Raw genomic sequence first — 16,146 nt, 5'->3', positions numbered from 1 at the left:
TAGAGTCGGACATCTCTGAGAGATGCCCAGACCAGTATCTAAATGGGTTTCCCAATCAAATATGCTTGACAACCTTACTCTCTGGCCGACAATTACAGTGGTGGGAGAGAAATTGATGATCCATGTGTAATATCCAGTCACTGCACTTTATGAAATTTGACTTCAGTATTCGCTTACTGTTGCATGTTTGTCAATTCTGTGCATCAACAGGGAGTGGGAAGCCATGGACTAGAGTGTGACTGGGCCAGGAACCAGCCAATGCTCTCTCCTATAATGTGGATCGGGTTGAAGCCTGTACCTTTCTTAAACCTTCAAAGAGTGACTTAAATTTCTCGTCATCTACTTGAATGAACACAGTGTATTTGCTATTCGACCTCAGTGTCTATTTTTTTCAGGTACCCCTGCCTAAAATTTTGGCTTTTGTTTTGGAGTTGGTGAAGGAGGCTGGTCGGGATATAACAGATGATGCTCATCATTGTAGTGGTTTCAGATATTCTACTGAATAAACTTCTGCTTTTTTCCTTTGTGGAAGTAGTTATCAATGGGTAGTTGTAGAAGATGGAGTTCAAGGCTTTAGTTTAAGGCTTTTGGAAACTGGAAGAGAAGTCATTTGGGATAAACTCGGGTTAAAACTGGATCATTATTTGTGTCTGCACAAAATTTCCACAAATAAAAGGCATTTGCACCACTGATTAGATAAGCTGTTGTCCAGGTACTAAATCATGCAGAACGTCCCACATTCAATCTCCAAAATATGCTGAAATCGCTGATCTCTGCAAAGGCAATGGGTAGAAATACTATAGGTGCCCCTGGTCTAAGGAGTAGGGGGTGGAAATCAGCTCCTGATCATTCTCCAGTGAGCTCTACTGGGAAATGCATGTGTCCACTTCAGGTGAGAACAGGGTGCCCTGCATAAGTCGAATTGCCTAAAGAAGCTTGCTATGTTAACGTGTGATGAGTGGATACTTGGGAAAGTACCATAGACACTTAGCACACTTAGAACTGTATCCTAGCGAGGTGTAAACCTGTTTGCGGTGAAGGGAGAGAATTGGTCTAGAAAGATGCCTGTTCATTGGGAACAGGGTCACAGTGGGAAGTCAAAAAACAGGTCTGTGGAGTTGGTGGTTCAGCTGAGTACATGTACCTAATGTAAACAAAAAATGGCTTTGAATCACTTGGGTAATTTTTGTTTTCAAATACTGTAACAAAATGATCTAGAGCTCGCAGTGGAACCAACAGCCACTATGAATTTTAAAAATGTATTCAAATTACTTTCAGCTTGGCTCACTGTGCTTGGCCTTCATTATTAAATTTGACTCCTGTGTTTTCAATTTGTTTTTGAATCTCAGCCGCTGAGTTATGGGTAGTGGTGGATCACCTTGTCCTGAAATAATTTTCTCACTCCACTCCCATACTTTACGCATAGGGCTGGATTTAAAGAGCCGCTGTAGTCCCTCCCACCACCTCGCTAAAAGATTAGAGAGTGAGGAGCCCACTCACAAGTCCGGTTAGTTCGCAGCTATTAAATGGCCGATTGGCTGTTAATTAAGTTGAGGAAGTCCTGCATCTGAGAGCTGCTGGCCAATCAGATGTCGACAGCTCTCCAGTACTGGCAGCACCACCAGGGCGGTGGCCACTGCCAATACTGCACTCAGGGCTAGAGGAGGCACAGTGTGGTGGATCAAGCCCAGCAGGTGAGTCAGGGGTCTGCTCGGGTGCCAAGCTGGTAAGTGCTGGCATGGGGGTGGGGGAAAAGGCCAGGGGAGGAGGGAAACCTGGAGGGAGGTTACATCTTAGGGAAGCCCTCCAATGGGCCCAAGGGGCCCTTAAAGACGGGGAGGCCTCCACCCCTCACAACCACTAGCTCATGCAGGGAAACCTGCCGGGCCTGATGCATGGCTTGGGCCTCTCCTGCCACCAGTTAATTCCTGGCAGTGGTGGGATGAGGCCCTTAAGTGGGAATTAATTGTTCACTTATAGGCCTCAATTGGCGCACGAACAGGCAGCCTCCTGCTGGATTTAACGATCCCCCGCCTTCAAATCTGCTGGCGGGGGAGCATTAAATCCAACCCATAATTTCCACAGCACTAATATTCAGGCACATTCTCTGACACTTCTAAAGTGATTCTGTGACAGTGCTATTCGTTTGGCATTTTGAGTCCATTGTTTTTCTGTGCCATCTTTATATATTGGGTTTAGCGGGTATTAAATCCTGGATCCATAGCAACCCAAGTGTAAATTTCCTAGATTCAGAAAGCTAGCAGGTTCATTCTAGTTTGTCGTTAGCTGCACAAGAGCCAGAGAGGGAATCAATAACCTTATTAAACAATTTAGGGCTGGTTTAATTGGTGTGAAAAGGCCATTAAAACCTTTTTTAAAATTCGTTCTCAAGATGTGTGTGTGTTACTGACAAGGTCCGCATTCATTGTCCATCCCTAGTTGCCCTGAGAAGATGGTGATGGGCTGCCTTGCAGCTTGGAGCAACTGAGTGGTTTACTAGGCCACTTAAGAGGGCAGTTGAGTCAATCATATTGGTGTGGGACTAGAGTCACATAAACCAGATCAGGTTTTCCCCTGAAGGACTTTAGCGAACCAGTTTTTTAATGATAATCAGACAACTCCGTGACCACTTGCACTGATGCTTCTTATTTTAACTGAACTCAAATGATAAGATTTGAACGAAGGCTTATTGGATTACGGATGCAGTAACATACCACTATGCAACTGTACTGCGAAAGCCAATCTCTCTTGTTCATTTATTCTCTCGTCATATTTGGAATGATTGCAGTGTTTTTATTGCCAGTACCTTGCTCTGTAAATTATTCAAAACATTTGTCAGCCTTTGGATAAAAAAGCCATTCCTGATAGGTTTAATCTTTATGTCCCCTGGCCCTAGTTTCTTGGTTTAATTGGGAGTAATATTCTAGATTTACATTATGCAGTTTAATATTTTATACGCTTTGATGAAGTGCATCATTTGCTGACATGGTTCTCATTTTCTCTTCATCTTAAAGATATTGAAGCATTGATATGATTTATATTTTTTTTAATTCTTCATTTTTTTAGGTGCAAATTCCAAAAGCGAAGCTGGACATGAGCCGTGCATCTTCCAAATGTGGATCCAAGACTAATCTAAAACACAAAGCAGGTACTATTAATATATTCCAAAAAAACTAAACCCAAAAATTGAAAATTAAAACCTTACATTTAAGCAACATCAAATCATATCTCTCAAATATATAATGCATTACTTTGAAGTGCAGTAACTGTTCTGCAGGCAAATATGGCTGTCCAAATCCCACACAAAATTCAAGGCACAGCAGTGAGTTCCTAAAATGACCTTTTAATCTATCACTGGTGACAGCAGATATATAAGGAATGTTGGCCAGAATACTTGGGAGAACTCCCTCTTGGACAGAGCCATGGGACCTTTAATGGGCCTTGGTTTAATTTCTCATCCAAAACTCAGTTACTTGCGCAATGCACTCCCTTAATAATGCGTAGGAGACTATGCTAAAATCCTGGTGTGGAATTTGAATAAAGGCCTGTTTTGTCTATTTGTTCCACTCCAGTAATGTGAAGAGGATTACAGATTGAACCCAGGATGGAGCCAGCAGCAATGACCTTTTTTTTCCCTAAGCTGAAATTTATCTCTTCACCAATAGAGACTTTATTTTCCTATCACCCTCAATTTGACTGTGTGGGAGGCAGCACAGACATGTCGATCCTTTTCCCACTGAACATCCATATGCACTTCTCAGCAAGAATCCTGGTTGACTTCCTTAGCTCCCTAACAACACTAAGGTTGACTAGTGCCTGAGCTGCTGCCTTGTAGGTTAGGTCACTTCACTTTGGTTCGAAATTGGGTGCCTTAGTCTGTATAATTTAGAGCCACAGCAGGTGATGGATTTATATAATAAACCATCAGGGACCTGTAACATGGTGTGCCATTTTTGAGTAGGTATGGGTACACATCAACTCCAAGATTTGAATGCCTAATCTAGACTGCCTTTTCAAAACCTTATGAAGTGAGTGTTGCATCATTTGAGATTTTTTTCCCTTCAAATGTGATGTTAAAACTCAGACCCCATTTGTCTGTTCCACTAGTTAATTTGAAGGAGTACAAGAAGTTCTTGTGGTGTCCTGGCCAACATTCCTCACTCAATTAACACTGACAACAAAAAAATTGATCAGTTGTTGTATTAATGATTGTGGGATGCTACTAACATAGAATGGGTGTTATTTTTTCTATATAAGCCACTGTCCTTCAAGCATAATTCTTTTGAAAAGGTGCTATACAGATGCAGGCTTGTAAATTGAGTTCACCTCTTCCTCTCTCTGCCTATGTCATCCGTTAAATTATCTCTTCCGACTGCCGCCCCCAGCCCCTCACACCTCACCTCCCCCTATTTAACACAAACTGGAAACAGGTTCTATATTCATCCCTATCTGGATGCATCCACAACTTCTGTGTCAGTTATGTTTTTGAAATCTATCCTAAATTTAGAGTTGTGGTGGAGAGCAAAAAAAAAATGTGCATAAAGTTCTTTCTTTACAAACTGTTTTTAGGTGGCGGGGATGTGAAGATAGAAACCACCAAGACTGATTTCAAAAACAAAGCAGAATCGAAAATCGGGTCCTTGGATAACCTAAACCATACTCCAGGAGGAGGCAACGTGAAGGTGAGGCAATGAAGGGTGGCAGAAACTAGATCAGTATAGTGGCTGAAAAAGCATCAACTGGTCACACCAGCTGTGAGCAAGGGCTACAGAACTTGTTCTTCTTTCTCCTCTAATTTGCATCATCCTTGCTCTGCAGCCTCTCCAAGTTTTTCCCTACTTTTCTATCCTCTCTTAATGATATTGACACCCATGCTGGATATGCGGATCCACAGATGATGCTGGTGACCGATTGGTACTTCCCAAAAGTGGTTGTTATACCTTTAGGTGGTGTGGAGCAGCAAGAACTGTGAGGTTATCAAAAGAATCTTTATACTGTCCTCACCTGAAATCTGCACGGGTATACTTCTGGTAGTGGAAAGCGACCAAGAACACTGGGAAATTGTTTTTTCTTTTCCCCCAATCCCCTTAACCCAAGGGTGTTGAGGCTAAATGTAGTGTCCCTATCTCCACCGCAACTAAGGTCGACCCACTCAGCAGACGTTGAACTTATTTTGCTCAAATGCTGTCTTTATCAACTGATCCATTTTAATAAGTAGTTACCTCTGCCCCACTCCACCCCCAACCAGCCTCTAGACTTCTAAGAGTGTGTACCACTTGCAATGGGGGAGAAGGAACCAGAAAGATGGGCAAGTTGCTCCTTGGCACTTGCTAGTCAAGAAGCTCAACACTACCTAGAACAAATCATTCTTCTTGAATATCACCCGTCCACTGGTTTAATCATCCACTTTCTCAACCATCAGTTGGCATGGCTGCAGTGTGTACTTTCTACACGCTGTCCTCGTCACTTATACATATTTATTAAGACATTGATTGACGATCAGGGCCTAAAGCTTTGCCACCCTGAATCGGGCTTTGGGGTAAGGGAGATGAAGTTGGATGGTGTAGCAAAGAACAGACCTAGAAATGTCAGTGGAATGCGATGCAGGTAATGGAGGTTATCACAAGCTTCCATTTTTCTTAAGCGTCCAAAATATCACTTGTACGTTTTTGCATAAAGATTGAAATGTTAATCAAGCAATAATTTTAAATGCTTGCCCTCCATGTTTGAGATTCTATAGTGTCTTCAGCTGAAGGAACTTCAGCTCAATTGTTGGGCTGCAGACATTGGGCTGAATTTAATGGCCATGGTGGTGGCCCTTTCCACTGGCCAGAAAGCTGGGAGAAGTGAGTGATCCTGCCATGGCCATTTTCAGAAGCCCTGAACGGATTAAATATTAATCAGGCAGTAAAGTGCCTGCTGTCAGATCTTCCATGCCTTTAAGGATGAAGATATCACCTCCAAGAGCTGCTAGCCAATCAGAGGGCTACCAGCTCTTTGGTCCTGGCGAGGGGGTGAGGTGTGGGGGGAAAGGGATTTTGTTGTGGAGGGAAAGCGGGGGCACTTTCAGCAAGGGTGACTCTTGCTACTGGAGGGGCCCTCCATGGACCATAGCGTTCCCGATCAGGGAAGGCCCCACCCTTCATGAGCCTGGAAGGAGGCTGCTAACCTTTACTGGGTGACCTCTCCACATGACGTATCACTTCCCTGCTGCTGGTGGAATATCAGCAGTGGTGGGATGATGCTCTTAAGTGACCTTCCCCAACTCTGACTTATCAAAGGAAGTCAAGAAGACAAGAGGCACTCCACCCCCTGCCTTTCCTCCTTCCCGAAGGGTAGGAGCAAGTGTCCCAATACCGATCCCTGGAGAACTCCACTATAAACGTTAGTCCAGCCTGAAAAACATCCATTAACCACTTCTCTGTTTCCTGTCACTGAGTCAATTCTGTAACCATGTTGCTACTGACCCTTTTATTCCATGAGCTATAACTTGTCCACAAGTCTGTTTTGCGTCACTGTATCAGATGCCTTTTGGAAGCCCATGTATATCACATCAACAGCATCACCCTCATCAACCCTCTCTGTTACCCCTTCAAAAAACTCCAAATTAGTTAAACACAGTTTTCATTTAAGATATCCATGTTGGTGTTCCTTAACCTGCATTTGTCCATGTGACTATTAATTTTGTCCTGAGCTATTGTTTCTAGAAGCTTTCCCACCACCAAAGTTAAACTGTAGTTGCTGGGGTTATCGTTACACCCTTATTTGAACAAGAGTGTAACATTTGCAATTTTCCAGTCCTGAGTCTAAGGAAGACTGGAAAACTAAGACCAAAGCTTCTGCAATTTCCACTCTCACTTCCCTCAGTATGCTTGAATGCATCCCTTCTGGTCCTGGTGCCTTATCCATTTTAAGTACACACAACCTATCCAATACCTCCTCAGTATCAATTTTAAACCCTTCCAAGTGTCTGAATTACTTCCCCTTTCACCAACATTTTCTTCCTTTGTAAAGACAGGTGCGAAGTATTCATTTAATACCTCAGTTATGACCCCTGCCTCCATGTGTAAATCCTTTTTTTGGTCCCTAATCAGCCTAACTCCTCCTTGTACTACCTTTTTGTTATTTATATGCCTATAGAAGATGTTGGGATTCCCTTTTATGTTAGCTGCCAGTTTCTTTTCATACTCTCTCTTTGCATAGAGTCATAGAGGTCTACAACACAGAAAAAGGCCCTTTGGCCCATCGAGCCTGCGCTGGTCAAACAAGTACCTAATTATTCTAATCCCATTTTCCAGCACTAGGCCCATAGCCTTGTATGCCATGGCATCGCAAGTGCACATCCAAATACTTCTTAAATGTTATGAGGGCATCTGCCTCTACCACCCTTTCAGCCAGTGAGTTCCAGATTCCCACCACCCTCTGGGTGAAAAGATTCTTCCTCACATCCCCTCTAAACCTCCTGCCCCTTACCTTAAACCTGTGCCCCCTGGTTATTGATCCCTCCACCAAGGGGAAAAGTTCCTTCCTGTCTACCCTATCTATGCCTCTCATAATTTTACACACCTCAATCATGTCCCCCCTCAATCTCCTCTGCTCCAGGGAAACCAACTCCAGTCTATCCAATCTCTCCTCATAACTAAAACTCTCCAGCCCAGGCAACATCCTGGTAAATCTCCTCTGCACTATCTCTAGTGCAATCACATCCTTCCTATAATGCGGATTCCAGAATGGCACACAATACTCTAGCTGTGACCTAACCAGCGTTTTATACAGTTCCAGCATAACCTCCCTGCTCTTAGTTTTTTTCACTTCCCTTTGAACTTTCTATTTTCAGCCTGGTTCGTGATTGCATTATTCACCTGACATCTGTCATAAGCACACTTTTTCTTCTTTATCTTAATCTCTATCTCCTTTATCATCCAGGGACCTCCCCTTAGTGGGAATATACCTGGACTGTGTCCAAATTCCTCTTCTTTAAAAGTGGCCCAGTATTCAGGTACCGATTTTCCTGCCAACCTTTGATTCCAATTTATCTGGCCCAGATCCATTCTTACCCCATTGAAGTTGGCTTTTCCCCAATTATCCTTAACTCTGGGTTGTTCTTTGTCCTTTTCCATAGCCAGCCGAAACTTTATGACACAATTATCATTGTCCCTTAAATGTTCTCCTGCTGATACTTGATCCACTTGGCCCACTTCATTCCCAAGAACCAGGCTTAGCAATGCCTCTTTTCATGTTGGACTGGGAACCCACTGTTATAGAAAATTTTTCTGAATACACTCTGGGAACTCTTGCCTCTCTCTGCCCTTTACACTACTACTATCCCATTTGGATAATTAAAGTCTCTCATTATAACTACTCTATAATTCTTGCACCTCTCTGTAATTTCCTTGCAAATTTGTCCTTCTGCATCTTTCCCACTAGTTGGTGGCCTATAGACTACACAGAGCTTTTTTGTTCCTTCGCTCTAGCCAAATAAATTCTGTCCTTGAGCCCTCTGTGACATCCTCTTTTTTCCAGCATTGCAATGCTTTCCTTAATCAATATTGCCACCCCTCCTGCTTTTCTTCCTGTTCTATCTTTCCTGAACACCACCTTATATCCGGGAATATTTAATACCCAGTCCTGCCCTCCTTTGAGTCAAGTTTCTCTTATAGCTACATTATTGTATTTCCACATGGCAGTTTGTGCCTGTAACCCTATAATCACATTTACCACGCTTAGTGTATTCACATACATGCACAGTAACCCTGCTTTTGATCTTATTACTTTCTCCCTTACTCTGAACCCACCTAATAATTTACTCGGCAGAATTTTTCATATGGCGGGCAGGGGCGGGCACTGAGCCGATCACTGCCTGAGATCAGCTCCACGCCGCCTTTTTATGCGGGCGGGCCAATTGAGGCCCGCCCAGCGTAAGATGCAACCGGTAGCGCTCAGCGCTACCTGTGCGGGCGGGAGAGGAGGGAGAGTCGGGGCCAGCGCTCTTTTGCACGCATGCGCGCGAAAGAGCGCTTCGATCAGCCTGAGGCACAGCGCTGCCTTGGAGATTGAAGGGCTTCTCAAATTATTAAATAAAAGGTTTATAAATTTATTTAAACATGTCTCTTCATGTGACTGTGTCACATGAGATGGGACATGTTTTTATATTTATGAGAAAAATTTCATTTATTGAAAAAAAGCTTTAGGAAACCCCATCCCACTAAAACGTGAAGGCCGCTTGGCCTTTTCGCCTGCCCGCCAACCATAAGGTTGGATGGCCAATGTTAATAAGTACTTCAATTAATTTCTTAATGGCCTTAATAGACTATTTACATATCGACGGGCGTGCAGCTGACTCTGGCGCATGCCCACCGAACGAATATCGCGGGACGCATGCCCGATATCATCACGCACCATTTTACGTGTCGGCATGTCGGGCCCAGCCCTGCACATCGACTGAAAAATTTTGTCTACTATTTCTTAGTCTAGTGCTTCTTGAGTTGACCACGGATGTTTGGTCCTCCCTTCAGAATTTTTCTTTATTATAGGAATATACTTGTTCTGAGTATTCTAACATATCCTGTTAAATGTCTGCCACTGCTTATCTATTAATCTATCCCCTAGTATCTCAGTTCACTTCAGTTAGCTCAGCTTTCATGCCCACATAGTTGCCCTTATTTAAGTTTGAAATACTAGTCTTAGATCCACCTTTCCCCCTTTCAAACTGGATGTATAACTCAATCATATTCTGGTCACTGCTACCTAGGGGTACCATTACTCTGAGGTCATTAATTAATCTTGTCACATTACACAATACCAAGTCTAATATAACCTGCTCCCAGGTTGGTTCCAGAACATGCTGCTCTAAGAAACTTTCTCAAAAGTATCCTAAGAACTCCTCATCCAGACTACTACAGCCAATCTGATTTTTCTAGTTTATATGCAGATTAAAGTCATTCATGATTATTGCCATCCCTTTATCACAAGCACCCAATATTTCTACTTGTATACTTTGTCCTACATTGTGGTTACTGTTAAGGAGCCTGTAGACCACTCCCACTAATGAATTCTTTCCCCTACTATTCTTCATTTCCACCCAAACCGACTCTACATCCTGATCTCTTGAACCAAGGTATCTCTAACTATTACATAAATGCCATCCCTGGTTAACAGTGCTACCCCTCCACCTTTACCTAGCTTCCTATTCTTCTTGAAGGTCATATACCTCTCAATATTCAGGACCCAATCCTTCTCATCCTGCAGCCACATCTCTGTAATGGCTATCAGATGATATCTATTTACTTCAATGTGCGCTATCAATTAATTTACTTTGTAATGAATGCTACGCGCATTCAGATACAGAGCCTTTAGTTTTGTTTTTTTGTTATCTTTGTATCATCTAGTCTTGATTGCTGGTGCATTCTTAGGTTTTTTTCTCTCTGTCCCTTCCTGCCTTTTTCTGACCCTCATTTCCCATATTACTATTTTCCTCTCTTACCTTGTCTCTACTCATTGATATACCATATCTTTCCACATTTGAACCCTCGCCCCTACTATTTAGTTTAAAGCCCTCTCTACTTCCCTAGTTATACGGTTTGTGAGAACAGTGGTCCCAGCATGGTTCAGGTGTAGACCATCCGAACTGTGCAGTCCCCACTTTGCCCAGTACTGGTGCCAGTGCCTCACAAACTGGAACCCACTTGTCCCACACCCGTCTTTGAGCCATGTATTTATCTCTCTAATTTCATGTACCATATGCCAATTTGCACGTGGCTCAGGTAATAATCCAGAGATTATAACCTTTGAGGTTCTACTTTTTAATTTAGTGCCTAGTTCCTCATACCCTCTATGCAGAACCTCTTTCTTAGTCCTACCTATGTCGTTGGTACCTATGTGGACCATGACAACTAGATCATCCCCCTCTCACTGCAAGTTCCTCTTCAGCCCTGAGCACATGTCCCAAACCCTGGCAACAGGCAGGCAACACAGCTATCTAGACTCTTGCTCTTTGCTGCAGAGAACAGTGTCAATCCCCCTCACTATACTGTCTCCTACTACCATTACATTCCTTTTTGCTCCCCCCACTTGAATAGCTTCTTGTACCACGGTGCTATGGTCAGTCTGCTCATCCACCCTGCAGCCCCACTCTCGTCCAAACAAGCTGAGAGAACCTCAAACCCTAAGACAATCGCAGAGACTGATACTCCTGCACACCTGCCCTCTGGGATCCTTTACCTGCCCACTCACACCCTCCTGTCCCTGACCACTGACCAGATCAAAATACCCTAATCTCAGGACTGCCTCCTCATACAAAGCATCCAAGTAACTATCCCCCCTCCCTGTTGCAGAGTCTGCAGCTCAGCCCCCAGCTCAATGACTCTGAGCCAAAGTTCCTCGAGCCACAAACACATACTGCAGATGTGGTTACCCTGGATCACAATGGCATACTAGAGCTCCCACATGCTGCAACTTTGACACATCACCTGTCCTGCCATCCTTGATGTGATTTAATTAACTACTTAGTTGTATTATTTACTTATTTTCCTTTTTTATATATTTATGAACTCTACCATCAATTTGTATACTATTTTAAACCTTAAGAATAGAATAGACCTGAACCAGTTACCAGATACTCACCAAACAGCTAGCTCCTTTCCTGTAGTAGAGTAAGAACCAATTCCAAACTCTCAGGTTTGTACTCGGATTCCTCAGCTGCACCTGGTGTTGGCCAGTCAGCAGTAGTACTGTCTGCCATCATTACTGTATCAAGTTATAACATCTGAACTGACCTACTAAACCGTATCACAAGGTAGAAATAGGTTATTTTCTTCACTCCCCTGCCCCCTTTCCCTGTTTGCTCAACGGGTGAATACACTGCCTAGTTTAATACAAAGGTACACAGAACAACACCTTCTATCTTCAATTCATGTTGCTGGCTGACTTTGATCTAAGGCAGGCAACAGCCAGAAAGCTAGTTAGCATTAGTACCCCTGGGGTGAGGAGGTGAAGAATCATTCCTACCTCAGATCGCTGTCCAGGGACATAGATGGTTGAGAGGCGGATAAAATTTGGTAGTGATGCCTCCACAGCTGGATAGTGTGCTGATACGTATGCACAAATATTGGAAACTTGGGCAAGGTTGAAGCGTAGCACCAAACCTAAGCAAGAGTCCCACCTTCGGTAGGGAAGAGCAAATTGGAAAAATACATTTAGAATGGATGAAAAATTGGGGTGGGTGAGAAATGTTTTACGGTTTTTTAATCCACATTTAGGTTTCCGTTCTGTCAATTATTTATTGTGCACTCTTGTTATAATTAATACATTTAGAAATGTTACCATCTTGATGTACCACAGTGTTGTGTCTGTTTAATTAAAGTCGATGTGACAGCATTTTATGTTTCTGCACAGAATCTGTGTCTGGTAATTTCACTTAAGGAATTACTGTACACACAGGAAAGAGAATGGCTTGAATTTAGACCTTGCCTGTTGTGGTGTTTATTTTTTCCCCCTTTTTTTTGATCTTTGCAGCACTTTGAGATGGTGAGGAAAGAAAATGCACTGGGGGACTAGAGAGACGGGGGACTAGAGAGATAGGAGACCTTCACCCACCCACACATTTCAAGCTGACGTGCACAGAGTCTTTCAGCTCCAGAACTCCTGAAAAGTTCAGCTTTTCCATTGAGTGAAAAAGCCTCAACCTTCCTCTATCCATAACATTTCTCAACTCTGTATCTTTTATCTGATACAATGACCCATTGCCAGATCTGGCTGGATCACATAAAGCATTATTGGGTCCTGCTTTCCATTACTAAAACTTCCCACTATTCAAAGATTATCCAGGAAGGCAAAAATAACACCTGGCTTCTCGCCTTCACCACAAGACGTCGTCTTAAAACACCCTCCCCCCCCCTCCTTCAGTCTTACCTCCAGCAATAAGTATAAGCAATTCATGGTTTTTTTTTTGTTTAAAAAGACCAATACCATTTGTTTAGATGTTTCTGATACTTCCTTCCCTTCCCTTAGCTTCCTCCAAGGTTCCTCCCCTGCCCTAACCCTGAATTTTTTCTTAATTTTGCTCCTATCTTCTCTCATGTCCCCTCTGAGCTCATCTTGTCAATGAGAACCACCTCTTGCTCTCTAGACCCTATTCCCACTAAACTGCTGACCATCCAGTTTTCCCTCCTGGCTCCTATTGGTAGCTGATCTGATCAATGGTTTTATCTCCTCAAGTACTGTTCCCCTCTCAATCAATGTACCATCATCACCCCTCTACTCAAAAAAAAAACATTTGATCCCTCCATCCTTGCAAACCACTTCTCTCCAACGTCCCTTTCCTCTCCAAAGTCTTTGAATGTGCTGTTGGTCCCAAATCCGCCACCATCTTTCCCAGAACTTCATATTTGGATCCCTCCAATCAGCAACAACAAGTTGTACTTATATTGCACCTTTAAAACATCCCAGGGCACTTCACAGAGGCATTAAGAAACAAAATATGACATTGAGCCACATAAGGCGATATTAGGGCAGATGACCGAAAGCTTGTTCAAAAAGGTAGGTTTTAAGGAGCATTTTAAAGGAGGAAAGTGAGGTAGAGAAGTGGAGAGTTTTAGGGTAGGAATTCCAGAACTTGGGGTCTGGCATGGTCATCAGTGGTGGAGTGATTTAAAATTGCAGAACTCAAAAGTCCAGAATTAGAGTGCAGATATGTTGGAGGGTTGTAGGGCTGATGGAGATTACAGAGATAGGGAGGATTTCCACCCCTGCTGTAGTACTGAAACCGCTCTTACCAAAGTCACAAATGATGTCCTGGTTGACTTTCTCTGCTTATTGTTCTTGACCTATCTGACCATGAAATTCTGCTCCCATGCCTCACCACTGTTGTCTGGAAGGGTGGGACTGTAGTTGTATTGTTTCATTCTTATCTATTCAGTCACAGCCAGAGAATCAGCTTCTCTTCCCACTGCCACAATGTTACCTCTGATATTCCCCAGGGATCTATCCTTCCTTCGCTCCTATTTCTCTCCTATATGCTGCCTCTGGGCAACATCATCCGAAAATACAGCATCAGTTTCCATACCTAACTCTACCTCACCTCCACTTCTCTCAACCCTTCCACTGTCTCTAAATTGTCTGACTGCGAGCCCAATATCTAGTACTAGATGAGCAGAAATTTCCTCCAACTAAATATTGGGATAACGGAAGCCATTGTCTTTGGTCTCTGTCACAAACTCTGTTCCCTTGATATTGGCTCTATCCCTTTCCTTGACAACTGCCTGAGGCTGAAACAGACTGTTCACAATCTTACATTTGACCCAAGATGACCTTCCTGCCACATATCTGCACCACCACTAAGACCACCTACTTTGACCTTCATAACATCACCCATTTACATCCTTGCCTCAGCTTATCTGCTGCTAAAACCCTAACCCATGCCTTTGTTACCTCTAGACTTGGCTATTCCAACGTAGATCTGGCTGGCCTCCCTAGTTCTACTTTCCGCAAACTCAAGGTCATTCAAAACTGCCGTCTGCGTCCTAACTTGCATCTAGACCCACTCGCCCATCACCCCTGTACTTGCTGATTTGCACTGGCTCTAAATTAAGCAGTGCCTTGATTTTAAAATTCTCATTCTTGTCTATCATCCTGAAGTCCAAATGATTAGCTTTCTTTAATTAACAGTTCACTTTATTTGCCTCATTTCCTCCCTTATTCTTTCCATCAGCCTCAGTATGCCTGGGTTAGGGTCTGAAAAAAAATCAGCCTGAGTTTCCACTTGTTGTGCAGCAAGTGTTGCTACAAAGTGGACGTGTAAATATCAAATGGGAACAGAATCAGGCTTGACTGCAATGCCGCACATGATCAAACTGTGCACCCACACTCCGCAAATATAAAGAAGAGTCAGTTGACATATATTAGAATGTGACCTGAGGTGAGGAAAGAGAATAGACAAAAGCGTAAATGTAGTTTTAATCTATTTCTTTCATTCCTTTCTGTCCTCTGACAAATCTGGCTCATTGCTTAAGGATGTCTCCTCAGTTACCAAATATTACTCTCAGTCCATCAGTGCATTTGATTGTTTGAACCCTGAAGATTTTGTTTCTTTTAAATTTCTCATGTATATATTTTGCATTTCATTTCACGCCCTTCTATAACAATGCACCATTGTACCCCACCCCACGATTTTATTTTTAGAATGAGGGTGAAGAAGAATCAGAATCAGCAACGATCAGTCAGATTCCAGAAAATGGGGATCTGACAGGACAAGCTGAGAGTGGGACACAGCAAAATGGAGTAGGGGAGGACCCCACTGCCAGGTCTGACGAAACTCACAGCCAAGAGTTACAAATACAGGAGACATGTAAGTGAAAGCTTGGCCTGCGTGGGGTGTGTAGTTCTGTGAAAAAAATGTTGATAGTTGGGAGCTAGGTATTAAGGTGGACTAGATGCTGGCCTTTCACTCTGGGAATCAGATTCAAATCAAAGCCAACTGGGAGGTTGCAAAATTTCCTTGTTCTTTGGGCAGTCTCATGCCACCTCCTAAGGGTACAAGCCCACAGAAGAAAATTGGCCCTGCTTCAGTCACAAACTGACTGTCAATCCAAAAGGCCAGAGTTAGCTGATGTAGGATATGTGACAGTATAGTAGTGGTTGTTCTAGTTTGGAGCTGTAAAAAATTGTTGACCTCTGTAGAGAGAGCGCCATCATATAACTCATTTATGTGGCAGCGTAAAGGAAGCTTTACTCTATTTCTAAACAGAGCTGTAGCTGCCCTGGGAGTGCTTGGTACATTGTAAAGGGAGCTTTACACTGTAACTAATCCATTCTGTACCTGTCCTGGGTCTGTTTGATTGAACAGTGTACAAGGAACTTTACTCTGTATCTAACTTGAGCTGTTTTTATCCTGAGAGTTTTTGGTACAGGGTAAAGGGAGCTATGCTCTGTATCTAACCCATGCTGTAACTGTCCTGGGAGTGTTTGATGGGACAGTAATCAGGACTTGGTACGTGCAAACTAAGCTTTATGCAACTAAGCAAGTTTAGAAAGAGGGCTTTTACTTTAAATTATTTTTGGAATTTAAAGAAAGTGTGTTATCTTGCACCCTATGATGGGATAAATGATTAGATCCAGTGTGTGCTGAGACCCTGTGAGATGCCTCTATTT

General features: G+C 43.1%; 1 protein-coding gene across 9 annotated transcripts in view; it reads left to right on the top strand.

Moving 5' to 3' along the window:
• Nucleotides 1–16,146, top strand: part of LOC144679900 (uncharacterized) — a 386,990-nt gene that overhangs the window by 361,875 nt on the left and 8,969 nt on the right. For all 9 annotated transcript variants that reach the window (XM_078540844.1, XM_078540842.1, XM_078540838.1 and 6 more), the window contains 3 exons: nt 3,067–3,148; nt 4,570–4,682; nt 15,178–15,343. In XM_078540844.1, coding sequence (XP_078396970.1) covers nt 3,067–3,148; nt 4,570–4,682; nt 15,178–15,343 — 361 coding nt within the window. The remainder of the gene's footprint in view (nt 1–3,066; nt 3,149–4,569; nt 4,683–15,177; nt 15,344–16,146) is intronic.

The sequence above is a fragment of the Cetorhinus maximus genome, chromosome 4, assembly GCF_964194155.1.
Source record: "Cetorhinus maximus chromosome 4, sCetMax3.hap1.1, whole genome shotgun sequence".
Classification (NCBI taxonomy): Eukaryota; Metazoa; Chordata; class Chondrichthyes; order Lamniformes; family Cetorhinidae; genus Cetorhinus; species Cetorhinus maximus.
Note: the sequence above shows the minus strand (reverse complement) of the source record. Positions and strands in the feature narration are given on the sequence as shown.